Below are 25,247 nucleotides of genomic sequence, written 5' to 3' on the forward strand. Positions count from 1 at the left end.
TACTTAGGCCTCTTTCCTGCCCTACCCCCATTCAGTCCTTCCTCCCTCCTCAGACCTTCCCATGCTTCTGCCCAGAAGCCACAATGATACTCTGGAAATAATCCATCCAGGGTTCAAGGGGGTCAGCTAGGGCCTCAGATGCAGGTGGAGGTCCCAGGAGAGGATATTTCAGGGAGGGTGAACAAGGCCGGAAGGCAGAAGGGAACCTGGCATTTTCAGGTAATAGCTACCAGTCATTGAGCACAGTTCCTAGTGCTTTGCATGGATTAATCTTCACAATATCCCCATGAGATAATGAGACTTTAATTTCATTTTGAGGATAAGGAGACTGAATCACAGAAGCCCAAGGAAACTTGGTCATGTTATCAAGCTTGTAAGAGGGGCTAGGAGTAACCTCCTTGCTTGTCTGACTCAGGAGCTGATGCTTTTGGCCATTACAGGTTCTGTCTCTGTAACTGTGACTGGGCCTAATGGAAAGAAGAAAAGAGTTTACAGAGAAAAGAGAGGAAAAAGGACTAAAGGCAGGAATTTAGGCATTGTACAGGACAGACCCTGTTCCTTGGAGGATTTCCAGGAGAGGCATGAGAGCACTGTTTGGAGCAGGCTAATCTGCTCCAAAGAGCAGAGACTGGCAGTGACCTGAAGAAGGTGTATCTCCGGCTACTACAGAAGGTAAAAGCTGAGAGAATTCAGGGCCAGACATGGAGGGGGGAGGGAGGTTGTCCCAAAGAGTAATCAGTGTGATTCCCCCAGTGACCAAAGATTGCGTGAGTCAGTGATGACCTCACAAACCTAGGCAACCGGAATAAAAATGGCATCATGCACAGAAACAGACAATGACTATTAGTGTAGAGCTAAGAATCTGTCAGCCATTATGTACAAAAAGTGTTCTCTGCACCTGTGTTGCCCCTTCAATACACATACACAACACACACACATCTCCCCTGGCTCCTATTCAGGGCCCTTTCTCTATTCCCTTCACCCCCTTGTAAAGGCTGCCTCTCCAGAACCTTTAGATTAGGGTGACAAACTCCTGTTTTTCCAGGACTTTCCCAGTTTTAGCACTGAAAGTCCTACACCCTCAGATGTAGGAAATCCCTCAGTCCCAGGAAAACCAGGATGGGGGATCACTCTGCTTCCAGCTCTGGGGACTCAGAACTCAGGCTGCTGGGTCAGAACCGTACCAGTTAGCGGTGTGAGTGTGGGGCAAAGCGGGGGAGGGGGGGGGCGGTGGTCCAGGTGTCAGGAGTCCTGTGGCTCTTGGAGAAGATTCAAATCCAGGATAGGCTAAGAAGTACTGGGGAGGGGACATTTCTTCGAGAGGCTGGAAGAGCAAGGAGCCAGCTCAGCCTGAAAGCAAAGATACTACACAGTAGTGGTGGGTGTCCATTCTCTGAGGGGCCAGGAGCCCTAATGGAGTCCCCAAAGCAGAGAAGTAACCCTCTTGGCCCAGAACAAGAAGGCCAGATGGGCAGGCCTTTTATGGAGTCACTGTAATATAATCATCCCTTAACCACCTCTCCTGAACTCCACTCCCCAACCAGGCATAAGCAAAGAACTCCCAGGGCAAATAATTCTAGTTAGAAAGGCAGGGTCCAGTCAGCGGGCTCTGAGCCACAAACCCCCTCCACTTGAAGCTTCCTAAATTCTAGCCCAGTGCTGCCACCTCTTGTAATCAAGCCTTGGATAAACAAAACTCAAACCTGTACCACCAAAATGGCCTCTGGATGGGCGTCTCCTCTGCTAGGTCCTAGGGCACCGCTTCTCAATGTTAGGGTGCATCAGGATCACCTGGAGGGCTTACTGAAACACAAACAGCTGGGTCCCACTCCTGCAGTTTCTGACTTAGAAGGTCTAGGGTGGGGCCTGAGAATCTGCATTTGTAACAAGTTCCCAGGTGAGGCTGATGCTGCTGGTCCAGGGACCACACTTTGAGAACCACAGTCCCAGGAACTCTTTATTTTGTGAAATAAGCAGCAATTCACTCATACATCTCTCTTCCCACTGTGGGATTCATGAACATGTAGGACAGTTGCAGATAAAATTTGGTTTATTTAACACCCACTCTGTACCAGGCACTTGGTGAGTATTTTCTCACACTTGCTCTTTCCGTCCTCACAACAGCCCTGTGAGGTAGGGATTGCCCATTTTATAGATGAGGGAACTGAGGCACAGACATTGAGAGACGTGCCCAAAGTGACCCAACTAGTAATGGCAGACTTCATCCTGAGATGTGTATCTACGAGGCCTGTAATTATAAACAATAAAAGGAGGTGGGAAAGCCCTATATAAAGGAGGTGTTTCAGTACCTCCTGTCTCCAGGTGTGAATGGTGTTGAGCAAGACCCAAAGGGCAGCAAGAATCATTCATTGTGATGAATGGTTCCTCTGGGAAAGGCATTCTGGGAGGCCTAAAAGTCCCCTGCAGATCCACATTTAAATGAGCTGAGAGTCCTAGGCAGGGCTAGGGAGGAACCAGCCAGGGGCAGCTGCCAGGATCTTAGAGGAGAAACCAAAAGGTGATGATGATTCTTACACAGGAAGTATATAGCCTTCTTTGGGGGCAGGGACCCTTGGTGGAAAAACTGAGTACATTCCCATGGGGAAAGGCTAGTTACAATGCTCAGTGCTGGAGCAGAGAAAGAGCATAGCCAAGGTGGCAGCAGCCTGGGCACCTGCTGAGGCCCTATCAGCAGGAGACCAGCAGTGAGGGAGTGTGGAGATGTATGGGCTCTGCCAGCTCCAGGCAGTGGGTGGTAAGGGACTTCCTAAATGCAAAAGCCTTGGTGAATTTTCTAGCAGTGGGAGGAGGTGAGCATCAACTACTGGGCAAAGGAGAGGTCAGAATGTGCATAGAAATGTGGACAGGAAACAGGGCAGAAGGAGCTGGGGCTGGAGAAAACAGGGCAGGAACTGGGATTAGGAAGAGGTGAGCATCCATCCAGCTGAGGGGCAGGACTCGGGCCTCACTCATCACTGTGACCCCATTCCTGAGCACAGACCTCTGGCTGGCCAATGAGTCCCCCAGGGCCAACAAGCAGAGCAAGCCCCAAATGCCCCCTCTGCTGGGCCTGTTATAGTCTGAAAACCTGAACTTTTGTACAGATCCTTTCTTGAGCCTTTTTTTATTTTTCCTTACTGTCCCCAAAAGAAGCCATCTGCTTGAGAACCAAAGAAAGGCTGTTTCAGTGGATGCATGGCTCCTTTCTCTCATCAGAAAGTCTCCATGGCAAGAGGAAAGACTGCCAGGGGTGTCCTTAACTATGGTATTAGAGTACAAGGTCTCAAAACACGTGGTGAACTGCCACCAGATAGTGTCTCTCATCCCTGTGCACACATGGCCTTGTCCTGTGAGGGTCAAGTCCTCCTTCATCTGGCCTGAGGTAGATGCTGGGGCCCACGTCCCAGGATGCCCCAGTCCTTTGAGGGGTCCTGGAGCTGGTGAGGAGGGGGTCTTCCACTCTGAGTCTGGGGAAGGGGCCAGTTGGAATGGCTCGGGTGACATGGAGGATAATGCAGGGGTGGAGACAGAAGGCCAGGGGCCCTTGGAGCAGTGCTTCGAGGGCGACTGAGCTCAGCGTGGAGAAATGGCTGGGGGAACCCAGTGGACAGAGGTGGTGCACGGATTCCTCTTCGCTGATCCTGCTGAGAAGGGAGAAGGGGGCACCTGATACTTTTTCCCAGCAGCCCAGCCCATGTCCTTCATCCCACCCATTCCTGCCCACCCTTACCCGCCTGAGGCAGAAGGTAGCATTGCTTGGTGTTGCAATCCCAGCCAATTCTCCCTGCTGTCCCCTCAGCATGAGAGTAGGCCTGGTTCCCTTACCAGAGAGAGTTGCAGAAGGCAAGAGTAGAGCTCCCGGGCTGCATCAGGTTGGGACCCGCCTCTCAGAGTCTCCTGGAACACAGCAGCTGCCTCCTCGAAACGCTGTGGTCCCACAGGGAAAGAGGAAAGTTTAGGTGTCAGCAGGGTCAAGGAACTTAAAACTACCCCCTTTCCCAAACTGGCTCCAGCTCCTAGGACCACTAACATTGTGACATTGTGGTACTAGGAGCTTAATATACTAGCAAACATCAATGTAGGCCCAATCCCCATCCCATCCCACCCAAAGTCCTCCTCTGCTTCCAACCTCAGACCCATTACCTGCAGTCCCATCAAGGCCTTGCCCAGGCGGAAGAGGCCCCGGGGCCAGCCAGGCTGTAGAGTGAGGGCCACCTGAGCATCGGCCAGGGCCCACGCCGGCTGACCCAGCCGCTCATGGCAGAAGGAGCGATTTCCAAATAACCTGATAAAGATAAGGTGACCAAAAGTCTGGGTCCTCAGCACCCTGACTTACCCAGCAAGCAACCAAGCCCCCACCTACCGGTGGTCCCGGGGGTTGAGCTTCAAGGCCTGGGTGAAGAGGACCACGGCCTTGCGGTAGAAACCTTTTTGGGCAAAGCTGGTACCCAACTCTGGGGAGGAGAGAGGGTGGGAAGATTCAGATGGGGCTACCCCAGGGAGGGTGGGGTGAGGAGGGAGAGAGAGACTCTCACCTGCCAGCTCCTGGCTCTGTTGTAAGGCAGCTGCCAGCAGTCCCGGAGATGCCTAGGGATGGGGAGCAAAGTCAAGCAGGGCTCAAGACCTCAGCCTCCCCAAATCCTTTTCCTTTGTTCAAGCAGTTAATGTTGCAATTAGCGTCACCCAACTCATGTAATTCTCATGACAGCTCTGCAAAAGGTATCAGCCCTGCCTTCCTGCAGAGGAAACTATCCAGGGTCAGAGTAACAGTGACGGAGCTTGACTCCAGGTCTCTTAATCTTGGGGCCAGAGAACTCCTTCTCCCAGAGCCCTCTGGCACCCCTTCCACTGGTTCCAGTCGAGGTTCTTCTGCCCATCTCACCTCTGCTTTAGGACTCTCCCTGGGGCTCTCTTCTCCTGGAAGGCTCCCTTCCTCTTGGCCCATCTTCTCCTGGGGGCCCAGGCTTTTGCCTTGGGGCTCCTGGCTCAGTCCCTTCTCTTTGCGGGCACTGGGGGGCCAATCCCCAACCTTGCGCAAAGCCAGAGACACAAAAGTGCTAGATAGATCCAGTGAGTCCTGTGAGCAGAAAGCACAGTTAGGGAGGGGGTGGGGATGAAGTATGTCCTGGAGTAGGAGGAGGGGAGGGTGGGCAGAGACCAAGAAGGGAAGGAAGGGGCTCTCACCTCTTCCTCACCACACTGTCCTGGAGCTGGGTTCCCAGGGCTGGATGGGGGGCTCCCATCCCCATCTGAGGTTATCTTGGCCTGGAGGGAAGGTGGACAGATACAGAGTTGGGATCACCTTGAGCCGCCTGCCTTCTCAGCACCACCTTCCTGGCACTTGGTGCTCTTAGGACCTGCCTGTAGACACTCACCTTGGTCTCCCCGCCAGCCTGCTCCAAGCGCTCCTGTCGCTTTCGATCCTTTTGACGCTGCAATAATAATAAGGAGGAGGACATATTTGGAGCACTATACTTAAATACATACACACACACAATTTGTATCTTGAAACCAATTCTTCATGTGTACATTATATACTATATGTCACGTACTGGACTAAGAGTTTTACATATACTATCTGATTTTATTCTTGCAACTCTATGAGGTAGGTTTTGTTACTATCCTCATTTTACAGGTGAAAAAGCAGACAAGAGAGTCACCACACAGAGGTCTTAAAGTAAGAAGGAGGCAGATTCCAACCCAGGCAGTATAGAGTGACTCCAGAACTACTGCACCATGAGGCCTCCAGGAGACCCTCCAGGCCCTGAGTCCTTGGGCCCCACCGGCAAGAGGATCCACTACAGGCCCCTTTGAGTTCTCTCCTGTTCCCACAAAGCTTCCCTCTTTCCCTCCCCCAAATCCCTCTGGGCTCCCACTCCTTCACCCTCCAGCTACCTTCTTCTTGAGTCGTTTCTTCTCTGCTTTCTGTTTCATGCGCTCCTCCTCAGCCACCAGCTCCTCAGCCAGGCGGTTGGCTTCCTGGAGGAGGAAGGGCAGGTGACAGGAAAAGAGAGAGGGAATGAGAGAGAAGGTGAAAGGGAGGCAAGCAGTATGGAAGGATCTTGAAAGGTCCAGATCAGGGGAGAACAGAGATATGGGCATATGGGGTTGGAAGAACCCTAGGTGAAGGTGAAGCCCCTTGTGACAGTCTCACCTCTTCAGTCAGCAGGAGCTTCTGGGGCATGGCCACCTGGAATAGGCTGTCTGAACCACTGGGGAAGGATGCCGAGGCAGAGGGGCTTTGAGGGCAGGGCTTAGACCCTTGGGGAGGGTAGAGGAAGGACTTTTGGAGACCACAGTAAGTGCCCACTCCCTCAGCCCTCTTGCCCCTGTCATCACTCTGTCCAGTCGTTTTCCCCTCGTCATGGAAACGGTTCAGGAGGTAATCTGTCAGGAGGAAGAAAGAGAAGGGAAAGAAAGAACATGAGAAAGAGCAGCATCTGAGGGCCAGCCCTCCCCAGGGTACCAGCCTCGATCCCTGGGCCCAGCCCCTGCACTCCCCACCATGGTGCCACAGCTGCAGCCGCCCGCTGCTCCCATCCACACGGATCTGGTGCAGGCCCTGGGGATCACTCTCCACAAGCCGTCGAAGAAAATCCTCTATGTCCTGGGAGGGGGAGGAGAGGGGAGGCTGGTGTTGGGGGGAGCTTTGGGAGCAAGAGCCTTGGCTGGGTTGACCCCTCCACCATGGCAACCACAAACCAGCCACCCAGCCCGAAGACCCTCACTGGCCAACCTCTCCCCGCTCAGCACCTCAAAACACGCTGCTTCCGGCCTTCATGGTGTATCACCTCCCTTCGCTATTCTCCTGCCTTCCCAAGGGTTGAGTGTGGCGCTCAGCCCAGCCTTCTCCACCACCCAGGATCTCCTCCCCTGGACCTGCCACTAGGTCAGCCACACTGAGGCCCCTGAAATGGAGCCTTCTTACCTGCTCTTCCCCCCTGTCATAGCCTTGAATATGAACAGACCCACATAACCCACCCTGGAATTACCTCATGCCTAAGTGAAGGTGGCAGGACCTGGCTGGCTTCTCCCCTACGCTTTGTCTGTTTCTTCCCAAAACCAAGCTCTCAGCAATTACTCCCCTACTCAAAAACTTCCAGTAATCCCCCACTGCCAGGGCCACAGGCAGGACTGAAACTAGCTCCTCAGCCTGAGATTTGGAGCTTTCCAAAAAGCTCCCTGGCTGACCTTTACAATCTTCCCTTGCAATCCTCCCCTGCTTAGCTGCCGTCCTCCCTCTGCCACCAGGCTCCTTCCAGCCTTGGGGTCTTCTCCCAGCTGTCCTCAAATCCCTCCTGGCTCTGAGCTTCTTTCTCACCGCATCTTGTCTCTTCTTCAAGGTCCAGTTCACATTCCATCTCCACTCAAAGCTTTCCCAGAGCCTTTCTTTTTTTTTTTTTTTAATTTTTTGTTTATTACAGTAACATTGTATAAATCCCAGAGCCTTTCATCTCCAGTTGTCCCTGCCCTCACTCAACCAAGCTGCACTCATATAGTCTGTGTTATACAATTTAGAACCTTATTATTCATTGCTTTTTACTGCTCTCTTAACTGGTGAGGCAGCTTGGAACTGGAGAGAACACTTTGCTGGGGTAGAGCTGCTTACATCTTAGTTCTGGCTCTGCCACTCCCTGGCTGTTTGATTTTGGACAAGTCATTTAACCTCTCTGGACCTCAGCTTCCTCATTCACAAAACGGTGCAAGACTCTTCCAGGCTGGGCCTGTGCATTCTGTGATTCTGATAAGAATTGTTTCCTCAGTTAGTGTAAGCTTCAGAGGACAGGGATCATCATGTCCCTATGTGGCCTAATCAGGCCTAAACAGGGCAGACCCCTGACTAGGTGGTGGCCCATTGACTGAGAAACTTAGAAGCCACATGAAATGTCAGAGTGCTAAAATCATGCATAGGTAGGGCTTCAGATCACTGAAGGATAGTCAACTTTCTAAACAATGTTAGATCCAGAGCTCCCCTCAGGAAATAGTCCTGACTCAACGGCATCTTCAGTTACACTGCTGGGCACTTTCCTCAAGTCTTATTCTCAAATTCAATTTCCTCGTGGGTTTATTTCAACTTCCTATCTGGAACTTACGCATAAATAACACATGCTCTGGGCCCATTTTAGGCAGCCTCCCCAGAATGTGCCACTCAAATATATAGTGTCTTTCCTATATCTTCAACTGCTCTCTCCCTCCTCAGCCCAGTCTAGCCATATTAAAAAAAAAAAGACTTCCTTGACCTTCCACCTCTCCTCCAAACACAGTCTATGCTATTCTCTTAATTCACTACATGGCCACACATGATCTGGCCCCCCAATACCTTCATAAATCATCTCCTACCCTCTTGTCACCCTCCTCTCGCTACAGGGGTCTCCTTTGAAGTGTGCTCCCCTCTCAAGGCTTTTGTACTTATTTCCTCTGCCTGGAATGCTCTTTCCCCAGTGAATGGCTCACTCGTTCGTCCCTTTCAGATCTCTGCTTAGACCTTCTCAGAGAGGCCTTCTCTGACCACTTCTTTTAAAACGAGAAACCTCTAAACTCCACTCAGTGCTCCCTATCCTCCTTCTTGCTTTATTTTTCTTTGTACTTCTCATATTTGACATACTATATTGTTTACTTATTGACTGGCTGTCCCCCAATAACTACTTCTAATTCACTGAATACACAGATTTTTGTCGGTTTGGTTTACTGTCTTCCCAGTGCCTAAAACAGTGCCTGGTACATAGTTGCTCCTCAGTGAGTGTGTGCTGAATGAGCAAAGGCAGAGAGATTGCTGAGGAGGCTAGTCTATCAGAGATGCAGCCAGGAGCTGTATCTGAAGAATCCTGTGTGACTCAGTGAGTTTGGACCTTGTCCTGTCAGTGATGGGAGTGGACCTGATCAGGGGAGTGAAAGGTTCAAATGATATAGTACTGGGGAAGGACATGAGTCTAGGCATGGAATGTTTAGTTAGAAGGCCATTACAACTGTTCAGGCCAGAGAGAATGAGTTCTTGAACTAAGGCCATGGCAAAGGGAGCAGGAATGGAAATGATGGGTTTGATTCAAGAGACAATTCAGAAGTAGATTTTAGTGGCTTACTAAATGGGTAAAGGAAAGGGAGGATTATATAGAATTATTCTCAGATTTATGGATTAAGCAACTGGATAGAAATTTGTGTTATTAACCAAAACTAAGATTAGAAGAAAAGCAATCAATTTGCAAAGATGATGAATGAAATTCTAGACTTGAGTACGAGATTTTAAAGATAACCAGGAAGCAAATGGAAGCATAGCTTCTCAGTGCTCCCAAATCTGGTCCTGTCTCTCCTTCAATAACCCTATCACCTACTTGAGGACATCCAAACCCCTGTGCTAGACACGGCCTTTCAAGCCACTTGCTGCCTTCTTTCCCAACCTCATCTCTTAAGGTTCCAACAAACCCTCCACTCAGGTCTCATTTCAATGAAGTTCTCAACTTTTCCTTGCCTTAGTGTCTTTGCTCACACTGTTCCCTCTGTTCATAATATCTTTCCCCAAGGAACTCCTACCTACTCCCCAATCCTCAACTCAGAGACCCTCGTCTGCCAACCCTGCCCACTTCAAGCACTTGTCATGGCAGCATCGACCCGGTCCCCGGCATCCCCCCCATTGGCCGTACGCTCCTCGAGGGCAGGGCCCAAGGCTACGCCTCGCCAGAGCCCCTGGAGCCCCGCGCGACGCCCGACCGCGGAGGGGCTCAGCACAACTGGTTGAAAAGACGCCAGACCGAGACAAACAGATAGAGGGGGAGCTAGAAGTTCCTTTTACCTCTTCGCCGTAGTCCTCAGGACCGAATTCCTTGCAGAGTTTGGGGACAGCAGCGACCCCCAGCGGGCAGCCAGGCCGCAGAGGGCAATCTAGAGGAAAGGAAGGCGGCGGCGCGTAACGGGGGCTGAGGATGGATGGGCCGGAGCCCTCCGCCCACCGCGTGAAGCACAAAATCCTACTGAACACAGACAGACCCAAGTGAGGCTGGCCCTGCCCTCCTGGAGCCCGTCTCGTCTTGTCACACCAGCTCACCTAGCTTGATCCGCCCCACAGTCTTCGGAATCGGCGCCATCTCCCGTCAACAGTGACTCGAAAGTGAAAGAGTCTCGTATTTGACACCTGCTGAAGGGCGGGGTAAGGCAGAGTGGGCAGCCATCTTTGTTAGGGGCAGAAGCCTCGGACGACGGAGCGCGAGAGAGTCCATGACGGTCCCGGCGGCTCCGGGGCAAGAAATGACGGCTCTTGGGATGGGGCGGAGTCCCGGCTACCGCGGGCGTTGGGCGGTGCGGGGAAGTGGGAATCGTTAGGTTCGCTCGGGACACGCCGCCCATGGCCCAGGCGTCTCGTTCTGGTGGCCTTCTGCCTCCGCTTGCTACGGTGCCGCCGTTGTGGGCGCGCCCCGACGGCGCTGGGGAAGAGCCGCGGGAGAGAAGGCTGGCGGGCGCTGTCGGCCGGGACGTTCAGGGCTGCCCGGGGTTGCCGGTTGCCGGGAGCATCCCCTGCCTGGACCCGCGGCCCGGCGGAGCCCCAGGAGGGCAGCCGTGGTGGGCGGCGCCGGCGGAGGCGGGAGAGAACCATGAGGCTGGCGCCGCGGACTGGAGGCGGGAGCCCGCCGCTGGAGGCCCGATTCCTCCCGTGCTGCAGCGTCTCCGGGCCGTGTTGCTGCGGCTGCACCGCGAGCGGGAGCAGCTGCTCCAGGCCCGGGACTACGCCCGCCACCTACAGGCCGCCGTGAGCCTCCTGAGGATCCCGAGTCCCGGCGCGCCATCCCCCGGCCCCGGTCCCTTGCCTCAGCTGTGCCGCGACCTGCTGCCGCACCCTTCCCGAGGGGCCGTTCTGCGAACCGGCCTTCGGGAGACTCCTGAGCCGCTACTCGTGGCGCGCCCTGCCGGACTAGCCGCCCAGAGCCTAGATGCTGCCATCGAGATGCAGCTTCGCGCTCTGGGCCGGGCGCCCGCCGGCCAGGGCTTGTCGTCCCAACTCGCCGACCTGCTGCTGGCGCTTCCCGCCTACCACCAGCTGCAGGGAAAAGCCGTGAGCCACCTTCCAGGGGCAGCGCGCCCTTTCCCCCCGGCCCGTGTGCTCCGCCTCCTGACGGGGGAGCGGGGTTGCCAGGTAGCAGGTCGGCTGGATGAGGCGCTCAGGGGATCGGGCTTGCGAGACCAGCTCCGCAGGCGGTGTCATGAGGAGCGAGAGCTGCTGCCAGGGCTCCTGGGCCTGATGGGAGGCGTGGCGGGTTCAGCCAGCAGCGGGCTGGGGCTTGGAGGGGCTGGAGCCCTGTGGAGCCAGTACTGGACCCTGCTGTGGGCAGCCTGTGCTCAGAGTCTGGACCTAAGTCTAGGACCCTGGAGGGACCCCAGGGGAGCGGCAGAACAGCTGAGTCAGGCACTGGGTCAGGGTGAGTGATGGGCTTGGGTGGGTGTTTGGGAAGACTGGGGCCTCTTCCTTCTCCCTAGTCACCTCACTCACCTGCCAACCTGACTATAAGCAGGTCCTTTAGAATGAACACCCCCCTTCCCATTTGGGGTTCAGGCTGTAGCTTCTGAGCTTACAAGGCAAAGTCTTGCCTTCCACCCCAGTCTTGAGTCTTGGCAGAAGCCTCCCCTCTTCCCCCATCATTGAGTGGGCAGTGATTGTGGAAAAGAGAGGCCTAGTTCTGAGGCTCTAGCGTCATTTCTCCCTCTAGCATCCCTGCCTCAGGAGTGTGAGAAGGAGCTGGCTTCTTTGTGTCACAACCTATTGCATCAGTCTCTTATCTGGAGCTGGGACCAAGGTGAGAAGGAAGGGGCATAGGGAGTGACATAAGCCCCAGGTTGCCCCTTCCCCATCAAACCATACCCTCTCATCCTCAGGCTTCTGCCAGGCCTTGGGATCTGCTGGTGGAGATCAGAGCAGCCTTCCCTCATGCTCTCATACCACTGAACTTTTGCAACAGCTCTTCCCTCCTCTCTTGGATGCCCTTCGAGAACCCAAGTCAAGGCTGCTCCTCTATCAGCCTCCAGGTGAGACAAGGGGCTGGGGATGGGGGAACAGGAGAACAGTTGAGGATATCCACTTTATTCCTTCACTCTGTTTTGAAGCCTGCCTCCTCCCAAAGGTGCTCCCTGATCCCTCAGATACTTGTCCCTCCCCCTGCCCAGGTCCTGCACCCCTTGCCCTGGGGCTCTGTACCCTGCAGACCACCTTGCTCTGGTTTTGGGGGAGAGCTCAGCAGCATCTGGCAGCGTGGGCCCCAGGTTCCTTCCTGCCCCTGATCCAGAAGGACTTACCTGTGAGTAGCTAGGGAGTGGGGAGGGGAGCAGCCTGGGCTGGGCTCAGACCTCACTCCTTGTTTCTGCCAAAGCCTCTATTGCATGAGGCAGGAGCTCTGTCTCGCCTGGCCTCAGAGGAAAGCTTGGCCCTGGAAGTGGAGCAGCAGCTGGGCCTGGAGATCCGGAAGCTAACTGCACAGATTCAGGTGAGGAGAGCAGAGGCCCAGACAATGGCAGTTTAAGACCTGGTTCTGTGCCGTTTGGGGTTGGTGGGGTGGTGGTGGTGGAGCTAGAACATCTCAGTGACTTAGAATCTCCTTGGAGTCTCTGCTAAATTCATCTTTTCTTGCTCTGTTCATTTTTTGTTCTTTATTTAGCTTTTTATTATGGAAAATTTCAAACATATACAAAAGTAGACAGAAGAGTATAATGGACTCCCATATTCCTACCACCAAGGCCTTATCAATTATCGAGTCATGGTCAATTTTGTTTCATCTATACCCCACCCCCCATGTCAGGCTCTCATTCTGTGATATTAACCGCCACTGGGGATCACTGCCTAGATCCATTATTTCATTAGAGGGTGCAAAGTAGTGGTATTCCAATTCTATCATTCCTTCCTCATTGATTAGTTAGATTACTCCTATGGAGCCAAACTTGCCCTCATTATTTGATTACTATGAGGTATATTTTGTAGAAAAAAAGCAAGATAAATGATTGAATCTTTCCTTTCACTTACTAGTTTTTGATACAATGTTTCTCCTCTTTTCTAAACATGTAATTTGTATTTTTATTAAAGTAATACATGTCCATAGTTTAAAAGTGAAATAGAATATTATTTTAGAAGGCTTCTAATGAAGAAATAGTACTTTAATTGCCCCCACTCTGATTCCTGTTCCACAGTGGTAACCTTCATCCATTCTTGGCTGTTTCTTCTGTTTTCTTATTTTCTTCTAAATTATGAATAAAACTATTATACTTCTATTTTAATTTTTCCCCATTTTGCATATTATCTATACCTACTATGGAAAAATGTCTGTCTTTTGTTTTCTCTTCCTGCCCAAACTTCTCCTCTTTGCCCTGAATAGGGGCATGGCTCTAGAGTTCAGTCCTTGTCCCTCTGCTCCGTTTCTCTCTGCATTCCTGCTTACCCACAGTGCCTTGGTGCTGTGGACTCCCACAGTTTAGCCTTAATCCACCGTCTGCACCTGCCTGTTGGGCATTTCCACCTCAATTTACTGCTGCCTCTGTCAACTCAACATGCCCGAAACAGGCTCCTCATGAGTAGCGTGGACAGTGGTGGTCATGGGAGCCCTGAGGAGGCCATGGTGGGCATGTGGTGACAGAAGCTCCATACAGGGCCTAGGGCTCAAGCTGGTGGCTGGACAGCCTTAGAGGAGCAGCAGGGGTTACTGGAGGTGGGCAGTTCATAGTTCCTTGGGGGAGTAGTGAGGAGATGGCCTGACCAAAGCAGAAGTTCTGTGTGTGTGTGTGTGTGCGCGCGTGTGCACACGCATCCGGGGTGGGGGATTGTGAAGGAGTAAGCAAATTGGCATCAAATTGTGAAGGGCACTGAACACCAGCCCACAGATTTGGGGCTTTATCTCAAGAGTGATGGGGAGCCACTGTAAGAGCAGAAGGGGAACAGTGAAGACAGTGATAGAGTCTGGTCCAGCTATAGTGATCAGGATAGAAGGGAGGTGGGGGCACATAATATGAGAAGGGTCCAGCTCTTGGTAGTTGCAGTGAGAACAGAGCAAAAGGGACACGGACAGTGTGCTCACCATGTGAACCAAACAGTGTGCAAAGCACCCTACGTGCCTTGCTCCTCTGCCTGGTGATTGCACTGCCGGGCATCCGCTCTGGGCATTCCACCACATACAGCACTGGGATGAAACAGAAGAATCAGACGTTGTGAGTTTTCTCCCCACCTGGACTGTGACGCCTCATAGAGAAGGACAATCTCATAGTGTGAACTTGTATTTCTTCAGGGTGTTGAATGTAGAAGTCCCTAACAAATGTCAGTTGACAAAAGGGTAACTTCCTTAGCATAAATAAGGAAGAAGGGGGTTCTGGTTTTTGGGAGAAGAGAGAAAGAGTTTGGATTTAGATAAGCTGTTATCAGGATATGTATCAGGAGCCACAGAGGCTCTACCCTCCATGTCTGGCCCCCCCATGCCCCTTTCTCTCTTCAGGCTGACAGGCATCCAGTCACCTCTTTGTTACAGACCTGTCACCACATACCCCATTTCTTGGAGTTCTTCTCCTCCAAGATGGGCTGTGGAGTAGAGACCCTTCTTTTTTGCTGTCTTTTCCTCCTGCAAAAATAAAATCTATCAAACCAAAGAAACCAAACTGGCACATGGGCCTTTTCTTGTTTTATGGGTTACATTGTTGTGGAGAAATGGAAGTAAGCTGTAAAGAATATTCAGTGTAGAGATGTTCCAAAGGTTCCTGGATCTCAGAAAGTTATAGTCGTTGCTCCTAGTCTACACACAGTTCCTGCCTTCCTTTCACAGATGACAGACAGAAGATCATACAATTCCCCTTTCTTTCTTCAGCCTCTGTCTGCCCACAGATCATGCAGACACCTCTCTCTAGCATTTGCTTTTGAACATTGGTGGTGGTGAGGGTGTCTCCCTCTTTTTTTCCTATTAACATTCCTATAGAATAAAAGTAATCTGGAGGATTTCCATCCTCTGAACCAAGCTGAGGAGAGCAGGATAATCCTAGGGCAGTTGTCCATAATCTTTTCTGGGTCCAGACCTTTTGGAAAACCCAATAAAAGCCATGGCATCTCTCCTCAGAAAATGCCCAAGTCCACGTAATTATGCGTACAATTCCATTCTGGGGCTTTATAGATGCCAGGTTAAACACCTCAGATTTAGAAGAGCATCATAACTCAACAAGTCCCTAACAGATAAGCCCCCTTTTACTTTCTTCCTATCCCCACAGCTCCTGCCTCAAGAGTCACTAAGTCTCTTTTTTCAAGAATGTCATAAACAAGCCACGCAGGGCTTTGAACTCTACATGCCACGGGGTCGGTACTGGCGGCATCGTCTCCGTCCTGGTAACTCCTCATCCGATATCCCCTTCCACAGTTCCCAGGGCATAATAGTATCCCAACCCCTCCAAATCCTGGCTCCACTCCTGTCTCCATCCTTGTCCTCATCTTCTGTGTGCCCCCACCCCAAAATCCTATGCTCTGCCCCCAGACACCCCATTAGGGACTCAATGGATCTCCATAGCCTCATATTCTGTCCTTTCTCTTCTCTCACTCCAGAACTACCCAGCACTCCTAGTGAGTATGCTTGGTTGGTGGTCCGTACTGTACTGGAGCCTGTGTTGCAAGGATTGCAAGGATTGCCACCCCAAGCCCAGGCCCCTGCCCTCGGCCAGGTGCTGACTGCCATCCTGGGTGCCTGGCTTGACCACATCCTCACCCATGGGATCCGGTTCAGGTGGGGAGAAAACGACGCAGTGGCAGGGGGAGAAAGGGTGGGGATAGGTGGGGCAGAGCAGTCTGTAGAGGCAGGAGGGTCGGGCGGCCACATTGTACCTTGGCCTTCAGCCTGCAGGGGACGCTGCAGCTCAGACAAGACTTTGGAGTGGTCCGGGAGTTGCTGGAGGAGGAGCAGTGGGGCCTGTCCCCTGAACTTCGCCAGACTCTGCTCATGCTCAGCATCTTCCAGCAGCTGGACGGGGCCCTGCTATGCCTCTTGCAGCAGCCCCTGCCCAAGACTCGAGGCCACAGGTGGCCTCCCTGTTGCTGTGAGTCCCTCTCCCTTCCCAACTCTAGGCTCTTTTGCCCCTGGCTCACTACTTTATGTGCCCCATCTCCCATCCTCATCACTGATCTGGCTTCAGCATCCCCCCCACCCCTCCAGACACCTGCCTTCCACTCCTGCCTTAACAGGTGCATGTAATGAGGTCCAGACCATGGAATTGCCCAGCAGCAGCCTCAACAGCCTGGAGAGCTTGGAGCCCCCTCTTCAGCCTGGAGCACCCCCAACCCAGACAGCTCAGCTGCTAAGCACACTGTGGGGAGGGGGACCCAGCCCTGAGGCTTACCTGGTGGGAAATCAGCAGGCCTGGCTTGCCCTGAGGCAGCACCAGCACCCTCGTTGGCACTTGCCTTTTCTTTCCTGCCTGGGGACCAGTTCTGAATCCTAAGGAGCCTGATCAGATGCCAGAAAGTCAGAGCTCCCCATCTCTGGCTAGAAAAGCCCAGGCATTGAGAACTGCATATTTAAAAAGCTTACAATTGGGAGCTTGGAAGAAAGCACACCTGAGAACCACAAGCTCCATAGAGCCTGGACTTACAAGCTAAGGGTCCAAGATCACTCCAGTGCCTGGAAGTCAGAGTCAGGGGCAAAACCGCAGCTTGGAACCTGGAGGTCAGCCTCCTTGGGAGGCTCAGGCCTGGTTCCCCACCAGTGAAGGCATCTCAGGGCTAGGCGCTGGAAGGAGGGCCAGACGCTGGGAGAAGGGCTATAGGGTTGGATCCCAGGGGAATGGGAAAGAGAAAAAGCAATAGAAAGCAGAGAGACTAGATGCCACTTCCTCTTAAGTCCCAGGAGCCAGGCTAAACACAAAATTAATTCCTCAGGAACCACAGAGATGGAATAGGCATTTCTACACCTTGATCAGTCCCAAGAGCTATATTACCCTGTACTCCTCTCCCTATTACTATTTTCAGTCATTTAAGAATATTGGGCTGTAGGACCTTCACGAGTAAGCTTTGGTTATTCAGAGTCCACCATGTTTAATCTTCAGTTACCTTAGTGGGGTTTACCCCCTGGTAGGTGTATAATCCCTGCTGTGGTAGTGCCCTCTCCTTGGAAGGGACCAGCACTTAAGACGGCGTTAACCCAGATCTGGCACAGCAGGGTCCGCAAGGGGAAAGGCTGCAGAAGACGGACGTATTATCAGAGCCAAGTGCAAACGGCTTTTGCACTATGAATTTATTGTCTTCACCGTGGTACAAGATAGGTAGTATTTATTGACCGCTTACTCTGGGACCCTCCATATCCTGTGCCGAAACCACCTCCACCTCTCTGCTTCCTGACCTTCGTCCTCCTGTCGGGCTGGGGAGCCGGGGGCGGCGGGCGGCGGGCGGCGGGCGGCGGGCGGCGGGCGGCTAACAGCAGAGGCCTCTGCTGCTGCGTCGGCGCGGCTATTCACAGCCTCTCACCCAGACGACACTTCCGCCCGCGTGAGTCCTTCCGGGGCGGAAGTCACTATGGCGGCGGCCTTGGCTCGCCTCGGGCTCCGGTCTGTCAAGCAGGTTCGAGTTCAGTTCTGCCCCTTCGAGAAGAACGTAGAGGCGACGAGGTACGAGGGAGAGGGCGTGGGGACGGGAAGAGGCGCGCCTTCCTCCCACGGGGTCTAGCCCCCTCGGCCTGGCGCTCATGCCGTCTTCTCGCCGCAGGACCTTCCTCCAGGCGGTGAGCAGTGAGAAGGTGCGCTCCACCAACCTCAACTGCTTGGTGATTGCGGACGTGCGGCACGACGGCTCCGAGCCCTGCGTGGAAGTGCTGTTCGGTGGGCTCGGGTGGGGAGTCGGGCGGGAGGGGCGGCCGGCGGCCCGCGCGCCCTCAGCCCCAGCCCCGCCGGCCCCCCTGGGCCTGACGCGTTTATTTTCTCCCCAGGAGACGGGCATCGCCTGGTGATGCGCGCCGCCCACCTCACCGCCCGGGAAATGCTCACTGCCTTTGCCTCCCACATCCAGGCCAGAGGCGCGGCGGGTAGCGGGGACAAGCCAGGCGCTGGGACCGGGCGCTGACAGCGCGGGAGAGACCAACAAGCAGATTTTAGCCTGGGACTACTAGAACACTTATCTAAGAAGAGCTTGATTTAATAACTCAAATCACTACCTGGAGAGCCACGGAGCGCCAAAAAAAAAAAAAGAGCCTTGTGACTACAAGTCCAACCAAAGTGTCTGAGACAAGACAAGATAGGGAAGGGGTCGGGATAAACTTGAATTTATTTCACTTTCTTATCATCACTCAACCCCTTTTGAATTTGGCTTCTCCCACCATTCACTCAAGGAACCTCTTACACTTACTAGCCAAGTCCAGTACTGTTTTCTCAGTCCTCATCTTTTCATCTCAGTAGCCTCTGCCGCTCTCGATTCACTCTCTTGTGGAACTTCTCTTCCTCTTGGGTCCTTTTTTTCTTAACCATAAGGATGTACTACTCTCATCCTTCTTTTTCTTCTCTCTTTATTTTTGGGGCATCTCATCTTCTATCATAACTTGAGCTACCCTCTCCGGTTAAACCCTGCATTTCTGTTTGGCTTTAATCTCAACTTCTGTGCTATAGTCAGGTTACTTACTACCAATATCCTCCAAATCCCACCAACATTCTTTGTCCGAAAAAGAACTGATAATCTCACACATACATATACTAGCCTCTCCCCAGGACTTCCCCATTCCTTTTAAAGGGCTGGGCTTTAACTGGACTGGAAACTACAGCATTATCTCTGGTTCTGCCCTCTCCCTTTCCCTGCATATCCAGTCAGTAAGTTCAGAATACTCTGTCTTCAACAAAAGCTCCTGAAATGGTCTGTCCATTCCCAGTCACTCTCCTGTGTCATTGTTGCATTCTTCCACCCAGTATCCTTTTTTCTAATTTTTGCTGCTGCTCTATTTTATCTTTCCAAAGCACATTACTGGTTTTATGTCTTACTACTACTACTTGTTTCAGAGAACAGTGCCTAAAGTGTTTTTCATACTAGGTTACCACTCATTAGTGTGGATCATGAAATCAATTTAGGGGGTTAAATCAACCTTTAAAAAACAAAATAGAATAAAAAGTATCAGAGTGCGTGGCACACAGAATGGGTAGAAGTCTTTTAAGAAACTTAAGTTTTAAACATATAATCATGAATATATAGATAGGTAGATAGATATAGATATTATATAAAGAGTGTGTGTGTGTGTCTCTGCATATACTTGGTTGCAATATAGAATTATTTCTTAGCATGGTTGTAGGAAAAAATGGTTGATAGCCACTGGTTTAGAGAAGAACTTCAGATGTTCAGCTAGGCAATCAAGGATCTCTGGACACTGGCTGCTGTGTACTTTGCCAAATACATTTTCCATGACTCTCCAACACATTACTGTACTGCTTCTCTGCTTAAAATGGTGCTATCTTCAAAGGGCTGGTTTTTTTCCCTCCCCCTTTAAAAAAAAAACTACTGGGAGGCAGTATAGTGGAGTAAAGAGTCAGAATGCCTGAGGTTGAAATCCCAGCTTTGCCCTTAAGTACCTATGTATTTTTGGACAGATTACTTAGTCTCTCAGTAACTTTCCTCATTTGTAAAATGGGAATAATAGTATCTGCCTCACAGGAGTGTTGAGAGGATTAAATGAATTGATATCTGTAAAGTACCTAGAACATTACTGGAAGTGTAATAGGTGTTATTATCTAAGAGGCCTATGCCATAGTCAAAAGGATACTGACAACCTAGATTTGAGTCCCCCATCTCTGTGGCTAACTGGCTATTATCTTTGGCCGGACTTACCCACTCTTCTCATCTGTAAAAATGGGGATGGTTCAAACATTGCAGTAAACATGGATTGAGCGCTGGCACTTTGCTTCTAGATCGTGAACTTGAGGTTGGGGCTGTTTTCTCTGTGTCCCCAGCACCCTGCATAGTGCCTGATACAGAATGTGCAATAAACATTTGTTGAATTTACAAATATTTAGCATCTACCTTGTGCCTGTAATTTAGTACTGGATTACAAAGATGAATAATGAAACTCAGGTATGTAATAAGTGCTACAAGAGAGATATGGACCAGGTGCAATAGTAGCAAGGTCAGCAGATTTGGGTTTGGTCAGCAGATGATTGTTGAATGAGCAAAAAGTCTACCAGTGGAGAGTGGGGCTAGAAATCAGATTATAGTGAAATAAGAAGTGGGCATGCAGCATCAAGTATTAGTTTTATATAATGCACTTGGATGGGAGGTGTGTTAGTAGCTAAACCAGCATAAAGTTGTGGAGTAGAGTTTTTTAAAGGATGATAGGGATTTGTACTTTATGAAAATACCTTTTATGCTGAGCTATTAATGAGAAATAAGTAACTATGAATCTAAGCTGCATTTCTGAAGCACCATCAAATATAATATTGACTCTTCTAGGTCAATCTGAGGTGCAGATGCTACCTCCTTCCTACAGCTTTCCCTGACATGGACATAAGTGATCCTTACCCTAAGCTCCTTTGCTTCTTGAGTTGTAGAAAAGAAAAAAAAAAAAGCATTTTCTTAAGTGCATGTACCACCATTATGGTCCTTTTAGGGTTCATCTAGATAAGGAATCCTAGACTGAGTGGAGATATGACTTGTCTAAAGTCACAGGGTTGCTTAAAGACAACATGTTGGGCGGCCAGCCTGGTGTCGCAAGCGGTTAAGTGCATGCTTTGCTGCAGCGGCCCAGGGTTCCCCTGTTCGGATCCCGGGTGCGCACTGACACACCACTTGTCAAGCCATGCTGTGGCGGTGTCCCATATAATGGTGGAGGAGGATGGGCATGGATGTTGGCCCAGGGCCAGTCTTCCTCAGCAAAAAAAGAAAAAGAGGAGGATTGGCAGATGTTGGCTCAGGACTGATCTTCTTCACACACACACACACAAATATATATATATATATATGTTGGAACAGATCTCAAGCTTCCTCTTGGGTCCACTCCTGCACTCTCTACTTCACTAGGAAAGAAGGCATGGGTGTGGGCAAAATGATCCAGTCTGATTCAGGTACACCTGGGTTCCAAGCTAGACATTTCCCAGCTCTGTAGCCAGGGCCAAGTTGCTTGAACTTTCTAGGCCATAGCTTTCAGCCACCTGATTGGGGTGAGGTGGGGGGCGGTTAAATGTAAAATACTCGGAATAACGTCTCAGGTTCTTAATATATAGTCGTTATTGAAAAACAACAACAACAAAAAACAGCCCAATGTGGGATTGTTTTTTTCTTCTAGCTTGTGAATTCCGTAAGGACGCCGAATAAATACTGACCCAGTGGACACGGCCCAGGAGGCTGACCGGGTGATGAGCCCTGTGCCACGCCGGCGACGGCGGTTCCGGGCTCTGGGACTTGACCTGACGTGGCGGTGTGGGGCGGGACTTCCGGCGGGAGGAGGAGGAGGGGCGGGAGGCGCGTGCCGGCAGGTGCGGCTGACGGATCGGTGGTCGCCCGAGAGCTGCGCGCGAGCCGGGGAGGCGAGGCAGGACTCGGGCTCCGTTGCCGCCTCTCCGAGCCCCCGCGACACCGACCTCTGGGCCAGGATGGCTCGGGGCGAGCGGCGGCGCCGCGGAGCGCCGGCAGACGGAGCGCGGACAGCTGAGAGGGCGGCTCGGGGCGGCCCGGCGCGACGGGACGGCCGGGGCGGCGGGGCCCGGGGCGCGGCCGGGGGAGCGGCTCTGGCCGTCGTGGTCCTGTCTCTGGCCCTGGGCCTGTCGGGAAGCTGGCTGCTAGCGTGGCACCGTGCACGGCGGGCCGTCACGCTGCACTCCGCGCCCCCGGCGCTGCCTCCCGACTCTTCCAGCCCCGCTGTGGCCCCGGACCTCTTCTGGGGCACCTACCGCCCTCACGTGTACTTCGGCATGAAGACCCGCAGCCCGCAGCCCCTGCTCACTGGTAACCGGGCCCCGGGGCGGGTGGGCAGGCGGACTCTTAATCTGGGCGCCCCAGCTTCACGCCAGAGCAAGGGTGGGGAGGAGTGGATCAGGAGAGTTATGAAGAGGGATGACCCTGGAGTTCTCGGAGATCCAGAGGGACAGGTTCCCTGCTCTCTGACTTACGTGGCCATTCTACCCCCAGGATTGATGTGGGCACAGCAAGGCGCCACACCAGGGACCCCTAAGCTCAGGCACACGTGTGAGCAGGGGGACGGCGTGGGTCCCTATGGCTGGGAGTACCACGACGGTGTCTCCTTCGGGCGTCAACACATCCAGGATGGGGCCTTAAGGCTCACCACTGAGTTCGTCAAGAGGCCTGGGGGTCAGCACGGAGGGGACTGGAGCTGGAGAGTGACTGTAGAGCCTCAGGTCAGGGCCTCAGGACACCCTTCCCCCAGCCCAGACTCCCTCCACCCTTCCTTTGCTGCCACCAAACGCAGTATGAAGTGAGGGTTAACAGCAAGGGCTCTGAATCTGACTACTTGGTCTGAATCTGGCTGCCTGCCTTAAACACCTTTCTGTATGACCATCTCTATTTACTATCTCTAAGCTTTGGTTTTCTTGTCTGTAAAATGGAGATAAAAATAGCACCTAACTCACAGGATTGTAAGAATTAAAGGAAATAATATGTAGAGTTCTTAGCATAGCACATAGCACAAAAGTACTCTCTTATTCCCCAGAGAACGCTGTGCAAGTCTCTTTATCTCATCCCACTGGGTGCTTACCCTCAGTGACCCTCAACACTCCCAGACGTATGTTGTTTACCATGTTGCTTCTGCCTGGTGTCCCTTGCCCTCACTAAAGCTGATTCTCAAGAGAGACTGCCAATCTAATGCTGGGTTTTTCTGTCCTCCTTGGTCACCCAGGCCTCAGGTATCTCTGCTCTCCCTTTGGTGTCCCTGTTCTTCTATGTGGTGACAAATGGCAAGGAAGACCTAGTGCCAGAGGTTGGGGCCAAGGGGCAGTTGAAGTTCATCAGTGGGCACACCAGTGAACTTGGTGACTTCCGCTTTACACTTCTGGCACCAACCAGTCCAGGGGATACTGCCCACAAGTATGGCAGGTAACTCGGGGAAGAGAGTGTGGGGTGGTGGTAACGGTGGTATGTATGCTGACTTAGCCTGATTTCTATCTCCCCAACTCGACCCTCTTCCCACCAGTTCTTTCTCTTCTCACTCAGCTCCATGTCCCCTGCATTGCCAAGACCCTTCCTTCTTGACTCCTGATCACTTTATAATTCCCACCACTTCCTCCTAAATAATATTTCCTATTTATCTTCTTCCTTTCAAGCTACAACGTCTTCTGGACCTCCAACCCAGGACTTCCCTTGCTGACAGAGATGGTGAAGAGTCGCCTAAATAGTTGGTTTCAGCATCGGCCCCCAGGGACCTCACCTGAACGCTACCTTGGCTTGCCAGGATCTCTGAAGTGGGAGGACAGAGGCCCAAATGGGCAAGGACAGGCACAAGGGCAATTCTTGATACAACAGGTGACACTGAAAGTCCCCTTTTCCATGGAGTTGGTGTTTGAATCAGGCAGTGCCCGGGCAGGAGGAAGCCAAGCCGTGGAGCAGCTGGCAGGCAGCCGGCTGACGCAGGCCCTGGAGAGCCATGCTGAAGCCTTTAGAGAGCGCTTTGAGAAGACCTTCCGGCTGAAGGAGAAGGGCCTGAGCCCTGAGGAGCAGGCTTTGGGTCAGGCTGCCCTCAGCGGCCTCCTTGGTGGGATTGGCTATTTTTACGGACAGGGTCTGGTGTTGCCAGATATGGGGGTTGAGGGGTCTGAGCAGAAGGTGGACCCAGCCCTCTTTCCACCTGTCCCTCTTTTCACAGCGGTGCCCTCTCGGTCATTCTTCCCACGAGGCTTCCTTTGGGATGAGGGCTTTCACCAGCTGGTGGTCCAGCGGTGGGATCCCCGCCTCACTCGGGAGGCCCTAGGCCACTGGCTGGGGCTGCTCAATGCTGATGGCTGGATTGGGCGGGAGCAGGTGCTGGGGGATGAGGCCCGAGCCCGGGTGCCCCCAGAATTCCTGGTGCAACGGGCAGCCCACGCCAACCCCCCAACTCTGCTTTTGCCTGTAGCCCACATGCTAGAGAGTGGTGACCCTGCCGACTTTGCCTTCCTCCGCAGGGCCTTTCCCCGCCTGCATGCCTGGTTCTCCTGGCTCCATCAGAGCCAGGCAGGGCCAGTGCCACTATCTTATCGCTGGCGGGGCCGGGACCCAGCCTTGCCAACCCTATTGAACCCCAAGACGCTGCCTTCAGGGCTGGATGACTATCCCCGGGCTTCACACCCTTCAGCCACTGAGCGGCACCTGGACCTGCGGTGCTGGGTGGCACTGGGTGCCCGTGTGCTGATGCAGCTGGCAGAGCAGCTGGGAGAGGCTGAGGCAGTGGCAGAACTGGGCCCTTTGGCTGCCTCACTGGAGGCAGAGGAGAGCCTGGATGAGCTGCACTGGGCCCCAGAGCTAGGAGTCTTTGCAGACTTCGGGAACCACACAAAAGCAGTGCAACTGAAGCCTCGGCCCCCTCAGGGGCTGATGCGAGTGGTGGGCCGGCCCCACCCTCACTTACAGTATGTGGATGCCTTGGGCTATGTCAGTCTTTTTCCTTTGCTGCTGCGGCTGCTGGACCCCAACTCATCCCACCTTGGGCCCCTGCTGGACGTTCTAGGTGACAGCCGCCATCTCTGGAGCCCTTTTGGCTTGCGCTCCCTCGCAGCCTCCAGCCCCTTTTATGGCCAGCGCAATTCAGAGCATGATCCCCCCTACTGGCGGGGTGCTGTGTGGCTCAATGTCAACTACCTGGCCTTGGGGGCTCTCCACCACTATGGACATCTGAAGGGTCCCCACCAGGCCCGGGCTGCCAAGCTCCACAGTGAGCTCCGTGCCAATGTGGTGAGCAATGTGAGGCGGCAGTACCAGGCCACGGGTTTCCTGTGGGAGCAGTACAGTGACCGGGATGGGCGAGGCATGGGCTGCCGCCCTTTCCACGGCTGGACCACCCTTGTCCTACTGGTCATGGCTGAAGACTACTGAAGGGCTAGGATGGGAAGGGAGCCGGGCCCCTTGTGCCACTGCACTAGAGGGACACAGTCTCTAGCTTCTGTCCCCAGCCTTCAGATACCAGTGCTTCAAACCCTCTTCAGCTCATCTCAGGCGTCTCCTTACTGTCATCCCACATAGCCCTGGGGTGAAAGTGAATTCAGAGTCTATTTTTCTAAATAAATTGGAAAACCATATCAAACTCTATTGCTTTTGCCAGCTCTGCCTCACCAAGAGGTCTTAGCTCAGTCCAGGCCTTAAGGCTGCCTGC

General features: G+C 52.8%; 4 protein-coding genes across 10 annotated transcripts; 3 read left to right on the forward strand and 1 right to left on the reverse strand.

The window, feature by feature from the left end:
* Window positions 1–1,100: 1,100 nt before the first annotated feature.
* Window positions 1,101–10,206, reverse strand: TTC31 (tetratricopeptide repeat domain 31). Of its 3 annotated transcripts, none has more exons than XM_058550871.1 (13): window positions 10,040–10,206; window positions 9,788–9,876; window positions 6,505–6,607; window positions 6,155–6,387; window positions 5,896–5,979; window positions 5,376–5,432; window positions 5,185–5,265; window positions 4,883–5,077; window positions 4,536–4,587; window positions 4,364–4,454; window positions 4,144–4,285; window positions 3,826–3,927; window positions 1,101–3,641 (listed from the first exon to the last, which is right to left on the reverse strand). In XM_058550871.1, the coding sequence occupies exons 1-13, from the start codon at window positions 10,077–10,079 to the stop codon at window positions 3,369–3,371; spliced, it is 1,542 nt and encodes a 513-aa protein (XP_058406854.1). In that variant the 5' UTR covers window positions 10,080–10,206; the 3' UTR covers window positions 1,101–3,368. The 3 variants fall into 3 exon arrangements, with proteins under 3 accessions (XP_058406854.1, XP_058406852.1, XP_058406855.1); XM_058550869.1 differs by having other exon boundaries at window positions 1,105–3,644; XM_058550872.1 differs by having other exon boundaries at window positions 3,489–3,644; window positions 3,885–3,927.
* Window positions 10,207–10,252: 46 nt separating this feature from the next.
* Window positions 10,253–17,379, forward strand: CCDC142 (coiled-coil domain containing 142). 5 transcript variants are annotated; one of them, XM_058550867.1, is made up of 9 exons: window positions 10,261–11,405; window positions 11,694–11,780; window positions 11,860–12,009; window positions 12,148–12,278; window positions 12,351–12,464; window positions 15,214–15,328; window positions 15,542–15,719; window positions 15,830–16,029; window positions 16,175–17,379. In XM_058550867.1, exons 1-9 carry the CDS (start codon window positions 10,337–10,339, stop codon window positions 16,429–16,431), a joined length of 2,301 nt encoding a protein of 766 aa, XP_058406850.1. In that variant the 5' UTR covers window positions 10,261–10,336; the 3' UTR covers window positions 16,432–17,379. The 5 variants fall into 5 exon arrangements, with proteins under 5 accessions (XP_058406849.1, XP_058406847.1, XP_058406851.1 ...); XM_058550868.1 differs by having other exon boundaries at window positions 10,256–11,405; window positions 11,860–12,278; window positions 15,837–16,029; window positions 16,175–16,378; XM_058550865.1 differs by having other exon boundaries at window positions 10,257–11,405; window positions 15,214–15,719.
* Window positions 17,380–17,421: 42 nt separating this feature from the next.
* On the forward strand, window positions 17,422–18,698 carry MRPL53 (mitochondrial ribosomal protein L53). The gene is made up of 3 exons (XM_058550881.1): window positions 17,422–17,592; window positions 17,690–17,802; window positions 17,910–18,698. Exons 1-3 carry the CDS (start codon window positions 17,501–17,503, stop codon window positions 18,041–18,043), a joined length of 339 nt encoding a protein of 112 aa, XP_058406864.1. The 5' UTR covers window positions 17,422–17,500; the 3' UTR covers window positions 18,044–18,698.
* Window positions 18,699–21,414: 2,716 nt separating this feature from the next.
* Window positions 21,415–25,178, forward strand: MOGS (mannosyl-oligosaccharide glucosidase). Its single transcript, XM_058550882.1, has 4 exons — window positions 21,415–21,895; window positions 22,079–22,305; window positions 22,803–22,999; window positions 23,227–25,178. The coding sequence occupies exons 1-4, from the start codon at window positions 21,544–21,546 to the stop codon at window positions 24,968–24,970; spliced, it is 2,520 nt and encodes an 839-aa protein (XP_058406865.1). The 5' UTR covers window positions 21,415–21,543; the 3' UTR covers window positions 24,971–25,178.
* The last annotated feature ends 69 nt before the right edge of the window (window positions 25,179–25,247 follow it).

Source organism: Diceros bicornis, chromosome 12 (assembly GCF_020826845.1).
Source record: "Diceros bicornis minor isolate mBicDic1 chromosome 12, mDicBic1.mat.cur, whole genome shotgun sequence".
NCBI classification, from domain to species: Eukaryota; Metazoa; Chordata; class Mammalia; order Perissodactyla; family Rhinocerotidae; genus Diceros; species Diceros bicornis.

Excerpts from the sequence above, each read along its gene's own strand:
- TTC31 (XM_058550869.1), bottom strand. The coding sequence starts at position 10,079 with ATGGCGCCGATTCCGAAGACTGTGGGGCGGATCAAGCTAG. Across the intron at positions 5,433-5,895 it reads AGAAACGACTCAAGAAGAAG|CGTCAAAAGGATCGAAAGCG; the intron begins GTAGCTGGAGGG and ends TTATTATTGCAG. Across the intron at positions 4,455-4,535 it reads ACAGAGCCAGGAGCTGGCAG|AGTTGGGTACCAGCTTTGCC; the intron begins GTGAGAGTCTCT and ends TCTCCTCCCCAG.
- MOGS (XM_058550882.1), top strand. The coding sequence starts at position 21,544 with ATGGCTCGGGGCGAGCGGCGGCGCCGCGGAGCGCCGGCAGACGGAGCG. Across the intron at positions 21,896-22,078 it reads CCCGCAGCCCCTGCTCACTG|GATTGATGTGGGCACAGCAA; the intron begins GTAACCGGGCCC and ends TTCTACCCCCAG. Across the intron at positions 23,000-23,226 it reads ACTGCCCACAAGTATGGCAG|CTACAACGTCTTCTGGACCT; the intron begins GTAACTCGGGGA and ends CTTCCTTTCAAG.
- MRPL53 (XM_058550881.1), top strand. The coding sequence starts at position 17,501 with ATGGCGGCGGCCTTGGCTCGCCTCGGGCTCCGGTCTGTCAAGCAGGTT. Across the intron at positions 17,593-17,689 it reads AAGAACGTAGAGGCGACGAG|GACCTTCCTCCAGGCGGTGA; the intron begins GTACGAGGGAGA and ends TTCTCGCCGCAG. Across the intron at positions 17,803-17,909 it reads CTGCGTGGAAGTGCTGTTCG|GAGACGGGCATCGCCTGGTG; the intron begins GTGGGCTCGGGT and ends TTTTCTCCCCAG.
- CCDC142 (XM_058550864.1), top strand. The coding sequence starts at position 10,337 with ATGGCCCAGGCGTCTCGTTCTGGTGGCCTTCTGCCTCCGCTTGCTACG. Across the intron at positions 11,781-11,859 it reads TATCTGGAGCTGGGACCAAG|GCTTCTGCCAGGCCTTGGGA; the intron begins GTGAGAAGGAAG and ends TCTCATCCTCAG. Across the intron at positions 15,720-15,836 it reads ACCCATGGGATCCGGTTCAG|GGGACGCTGCAGCTCAGACA; the intron begins GTGGGGAGAAAA and ends TTCAGCCTGCAG.